Source organism: Mus pahari, chromosome 5, assembly GCF_900095145.1.
Source record: "Mus pahari chromosome 5, PAHARI_EIJ_v1.1, whole genome shotgun sequence".
Lineage (NCBI taxonomy): Eukaryota > Metazoa > Chordata > Mammalia > Rodentia > Muridae > Mus > Mus pahari.
In genome coordinates, this window is record NC_034594.1 from 105,018,765 (window position 1) to 105,024,735 (window position 5,971).

The following is a 5,971-nucleotide window of genomic DNA, read 5'->3' on the forward strand; positions in this document are numbered from 1 at the left end:
GTTGCCTGGAAACAAATGGAGCTGGAGGCGGGGTTAATTAAAAAAACCTTCCTTTTTTTTTTTTTCTTTATTCTCGCGAGACCTGTTTGGCTGACATCTTGCGTGGGAGTGAGTGGTGAGAAGTGAGGCTTAACGCCTTCGTTCCTGAATCTCCAGCTAGACTAGGTTCTGGAAGGTTGAGGGCGGCTTGTAAAGATGCCTTGCTGGCTACCAGAAGGCAAGAGCTAACTAACTACAACTTATGGTCAGCATCCTTGAACCTATGGATCCGGGAGCTTCCCGTTCACCAGACAGGTGACTCCAAAGCACGTTCCTTTATTTCCCCCTCCATCCCGGGACCCAGGCTACATATCTGCGGCCATCTGGAAGAGCCTAGGAAGAGGAGACGTGCACCCGCTCCTGGTGTGAGGGTGCAGAGGGGCAAATTCGCTGTAATTGATTCACAGTAGAGGCTGTTGCAGTGGGGTTTACATCTTCCAGAACTACTTTTCAAAGTCACTCCCCCCTGCACACCATTGATAGCTGACAGTGCTTGACAGTCCACAGTGGGGAGGGGGACTTGTTTGCTGCTTTGGCTAAACGATGGGGGAGGAGGGGACCCTAGAACTGTTTTTTCACTCCTTGCTTCTTGACCCGGGAGTCAAGTCATCTTCCACACCATCCAAGGATGCGTTTCACACACCCCCGGCGTGTTGCAGCGTGCTACAAACTGTCATTATTCGGCGTTTACTGCACACCTTTATTACTATGGTCAAGGCAGTCTCGGGCTCCCGGCCTACAGAGTTGGAAACTGGCTAGCTATCTGGTCAGGTCTCCTCTCTGCCCCGTCTGTCTTCTGTCTCTCAGCCACCACGAGGACTGCGTCGCCACGATGAAGTGTCTTCCTACTGGGATACGAGGAATCGGACTGGAATCCGGATGACAAGAGTGAGTCCTCTTGAGCCCTGCCACCACCGCGGGAGTGAGGCGATCGCCCCAGGCACGGCTGCTGACCTCACACAGTCTTTCTGAGGTGGCAGGTGGACGCTTTCAAGTTCGTCTCACGGGACTCCCCGCTCGTCCGGTCCACTTGGCCTCAATGAATCAGTTCGGCGCGGCCACGAACCCCGCCAGCGGCGTGACAGTTTGGCGGGTCCTCTGACCTCTCTTGGCATTTGTTTACCTTCCGGACGATGAGTCGGCTCTGCCTGGTGTTGGGGAGGCTGCTTTCATCATTGGCGACCTCCCTGCAAGGTGACACTCTGCTCTGCTAGACTCGGGAACTCCTTCCCCGCCCTCCTCCCTGGAGCATAAATGCTGCCGACGCGAAGCTCGCCTCACCGGAGCGCTCGGGAGAGCGGGTCGACCCCCAGCTCTCACCCGCGGCCGCCCTTTCCACTTTAAGAGTCCGCGCCGTTTTGGAAGGACCGAGGCCGAGTCCCCCCCCGCCGAGGTGTCGCGAGAAGCGCCCCAGCGGCCACCTCTCGCGATGTTTGGAGGCGCAAAAGGCGGCCATTTTGGGGTCCCCCCCGCTGGTTACTCCGGCGCTGTCCCCCAGGCTGAGGCCGGGACCAAGGCTGGCCCCGCAGGAGGCCGGCCGGCTGACACTATGTGGCGGCTCCGCTGCAAGGCCAAGGGTGGCACCCACGTTTTGCAGGGTCTTTCCAGCCGGACCCGCTTACGGGAACTGCAGGGCCAAATCGCCGCTATCACCGGCATCGCTCCGGGCAGTCAGCGAATCCTCGTCGGCTACCCGCCCGAGTGCCTGGATCTCAGCGACCGGGACATCACTCTTGGGGACCTGCCCATTCAGTCAGGTACGGGCACCGGCCGGGCCGGGGACGTCTTGGAGGACGTAGAGGGGAGAAGAGAGAGGGAGAGTGCCGATGTGACGGCTAGGGGCTTCGAGGACCAGAACACCAGGAAGGCCGGGGCAGGTGTCAAGTCCTTTACTTGTGATTTAGAGACCAGGCTGGAGCCTTGAAGTCCCCTGTTCCCCAAGCCAGCTGCCAGGTCATTCGTTTCCTCTGCTTTCCCAAAGGTCAGCAGGACCCTGGTTCCCTGACAGGACGGTTCTTTTTCCCTATCCCGATCAGCAGGTCAGCAGTTGAGATACCGATTTTTTTTTTTTTGTCTTAATTCGTTTTCCCTGTGTGTTAATTTGTTTTTAGTTTGTGTCGTATACACTTGGACGTTGTGTTTATTACTGTAGAATTAACCAACAGCAGTTACTTGTTCCCAGTTTTAGAACTTGAACGGCAGTGTTGACCATTCAAAGCTTTTTCCATTTTGTGGCAAGGACCCTCGAATCGAACTGTCAGATGGTATAGTCTTGCAAAGTGCAAGAACACCTGGGTGACCTACCTAGTCTGTGGAGAACATCTGAAAGATTTGGTTTTTAAGTTGAAGTGCAGCGGGGAGCAGTTTGTTCTGTTTGCCTCTTTCTGAAGAAACTGTGAACTAAACGCAAACAAACTCAGTTACTGGCCTCTTGTTTACAAAGTTGTGTTTTCCTTGGTAACCCGCTTTATACTTTTAATTCCTTTGCTTTCTAATTTACTGGGTTGGCTAATAAACACCCAATCTATAATTTCTCTGCAGTTCTGGATTTGTTTTATTTTTGACAGGTGACATGCTGATTGTCGAAGAAGACCAAACCAGACCAAAAGCTTCCCCTGCGTTTTCAAAACATGGTGCTCCTAGTTATGTCAGGGAAACTCTGCCTGTGCTTACCAGAACCGCAGTCCCAGCAGACAACTCTTGCCTCTTTACCAGTGTGTACTATGTCGTTGAAGGAGGAGTCTTGAATCCAGCTTGTGCCCCTGAGATGAGACGCCTCATAGCGCAAATTGTAGCAAGTGATCCGGACTTGTATAGCGAGGCGATACTGGGGAAGACAAACGAAGACTACTGTGACTGGATCCGAAGGGATGATACATGGGGGGGAGCAATCGAGATCTCGATCCTGTCTAAGTTTTACCAATGTGAAATATGTGTAGTGGATACACAGACAGTCAGAATCGATCGTTTTGGGGAAGATGCAGGGTATACCAAAAGAGTTCTGCTTATCTACGATGGCATCCACTACGATCCGCTTCAGCGTAACTTCCCTGATCCAGATACCCCTCCTCTGACCATTTTCTCCTCAAATGATGATATTGTTCTCGTACAAGCACTGGAATTAGCTGATGAAGCTAGAAGAAAGAGACAGTTCACTGACGTAAACCGCTTCACCCTGAGGTGCATGGTGTGTCAGAAGGGCCTAACCGGACAAGCCGAAGCAAGGGACCATGCCAGGGAGACAGGGCATACCAACTTTGGAGAGGTGTGATCTGCTCATAAGAGTGGGAGCCTACTACCTCACAGATCCAGAAGGCTCTGGGTTTTCCAATAAGCTATTAATAACCCTACAGAATAGAACACAATGCTTGGACCATCCTTTTATCCTAAACTAGTATGACTGACACTGAAATTCCTTGTTAAGATTAAAATCAGTGTGCAAGTTTACAGACGTGTGTCTACACTAGTGGCATGCCCTCTTTCTACTGGGGTGTCGGAATAGGTGGTTTTGGCTACTTCGGATGCTAACCCGAAGACTGGATTGTATTATAAACCAGCACCTAGCAGCTTTAGCTTATAGAAGAAAACATCATATTTTAGGTAATGTGGAAAGCCTTGTGGAGGCCACTGGACATATAACACAATGTCTCTCTCCAGTAGTTGATTCCTTTAATAACTTTGAATGAGTTAGTAGTTTCTAAATTCTGAATTGATTCATCAAATGAAGATACTCAGAATTGTTAAAACTTTTTATATTGCAATTGATAGACTTTATAAGTGTATCTAACTACTTACAAGTACATTAAAAGCAATTTTACAGGGATAAATATGTCCCTTGAGAATGTTATCTAAAACAGGGATTAATATGGTCCTGTTGAGATTTCTAGTGTATAAAAGTAGAATGTATAAGGGGAAAAGGTGCCTGAAGCAGCTTCCTGAAGCTTTAAAAGACTGTTGGCCTCATGTTTTAATGCAATTCATGTATTGGTATTTGTCACATTAGGTTTTGTTTTGTTGTTGTTGTTTTTTTTTTTTTAATGAAGCAGGGTATGCCTTTTAAATTGCTAATTTAGTTTAAAATTCAAGAAGTATCTTGAAATTTTGAGTGTTTAGTTCTTTTGCTTTTTTAACATAAATTTTTCTGGAGGGATTTGATTTCCTCAGCTCTTCAGCTCAAAGCACTTCTTACTAACAAGTCTTCCTCTAAAGTGTCAGTGGTATGCTTTGGTTTCCTGAAACTTTTCCATAGAGAACAATACTCATTGATCCACTCTGATCTTTTGGATATTCCACATTTCTGCAAGTTAGTACTTTGTTCCTCTGTGATCTTTGACTTTCAGTTTTTGAATAATTGATTTGGTTTGTTTCACTTAGAAAATATACAAAGTTTTAAAATCCTTGCCTTATACAGCTCTCTCAGAATATTGCTACCCAGTGTCAGGTATGCAGCCATTTGCTTGATGGAATGATCCTCAAGGCACTTGCTCTCAAAACTTAGCTTCACTATAGAATCTTCCAGGTAAAGTTTTCTACCTCTTAATTCTTCTAAAGATCAGGGATGCTAAGTTATAATTTGTTGTATATTCTGTCATTACAGTGTATAGAGGCATAATGTTGTGAAGTTTTGTTATCTTGATCTCATTTATTAAATATCTCAGAGAACCATTTACACCAATGTGCTTTAAAGCACTTAACATCTTTCCATGATTCTTCATAGCAAATGTTTTAAAATCAAAGTCAAACCTTAGCCTTTTACATGGTAATGGTGGCCATGTCAAACTAAGGAATGTTAAAGTGAACAATTTAGAAAGTTCCTTTAAGGACAATTGAACAATTCACAAAGTATGCTTCAATCATCAAATGAGATTCTCTCTTGTGTTGAGACAAAGTCTCCCTGTGTGTTTATTGCTGGCCTGGAATTTGCAATATAGACCAGGCTCATCCAACTCGAAGTGATCCTTCTGCCTCTGCCTTCTGAGTGTTGAGATTACAAGTGGGGGCCACCACACCTGGCCAGATGACTTTTCTTGAATGCCCTTTGTGCACATAGCCAGTCAGGCAATGGCACTATTGTAGTCATATAAGTTGAAAATGTTTTTCTTTTTTGAACTGAGCCTTAAAGATAGTTCTACTGAGCTTAGGATGCCAAGCACTTGGCGTTCATGACATGTAATGACTGTCACAAAAGTCTCTTCTTATCTGTCCTCTGGGTTAGATTTTTAAAATCTCTTTTGTTTTCTCTATAAAATATTTAATTTAAAGCTGTACATTAAAAATGTAACATTGGGTCATGCATCGTATTTATAAAGCTTACCTTCCTTTACCACTTGAGCATCCAAATTCAATATTTCTAAAATTTTGGATCCAAGTTTGTCCATGCAACAAGTATTTATTGAATAACTTATAATGTGTCAGGCATGTTCTATTTTTTGAAAATAAATTCCTGTCACTTTAAAATTGAGTTTATATAATGTACAAAGGATTTGTTTAGTAAATGTAAAGAAATAGAATGAGCACTGGTATCTTCAAAATCAAATCTTTGTTCTAAGTGTTATTTGTATGTCTTGTTTAGTATTTATTTAGGGGATTGTTTCTCATTCTATTTTATCTTGCTTGGTTTGTCAGGTTGCCAGGTAGACACTTGATAGTAAAATGGCTTTCGAAAAGACATTTTAATCATTTGCTGAGATGAGGACTGGTTTGAGAGTCATGTTTTTGTTGTGAAACATTCCAGGTGAAGCATTATATGCAAAGTATTTAATTATTAATTTCATTCCAAATTCAAGTTGTTATGCCTCATAGAATTTAAAAGACTTGTTTTATATTTTTTCCTGTATTAAGCTCTTGAAATTATTGTGAGGAAACTCATTTTTAGAATTTTGAAAAATCTGTGAATTTAGTTGCAGCAAAGCTAAAAAAAAAAAAAAAATCC

At 44.5% G+C, this 5,971-nt stretch overlaps 1 protein-coding gene across 1 annotated transcript; it reads left to right on the forward strand.

Moving 5' to 3' along the window:
• Positions 1 to 103: 103 nt before the first annotated feature.
• On the forward strand, positions 104 to 5,971 carry Yod1 (YOD1 deubiquitinase). Its single transcript, XM_021198475.2, has 2 exons — positions 104 to 1,796; positions 2,607 to 5,971. Exons 1-2 carry the CDS (start codon positions 1,469 to 1,471, stop codon positions 3,308 to 3,310), a joined length of 1,032 nt encoding a protein of 343 aa, XP_021054134.1. The 5' UTR covers positions 104 to 1,468; the 3' UTR covers positions 3,311 to 5,971.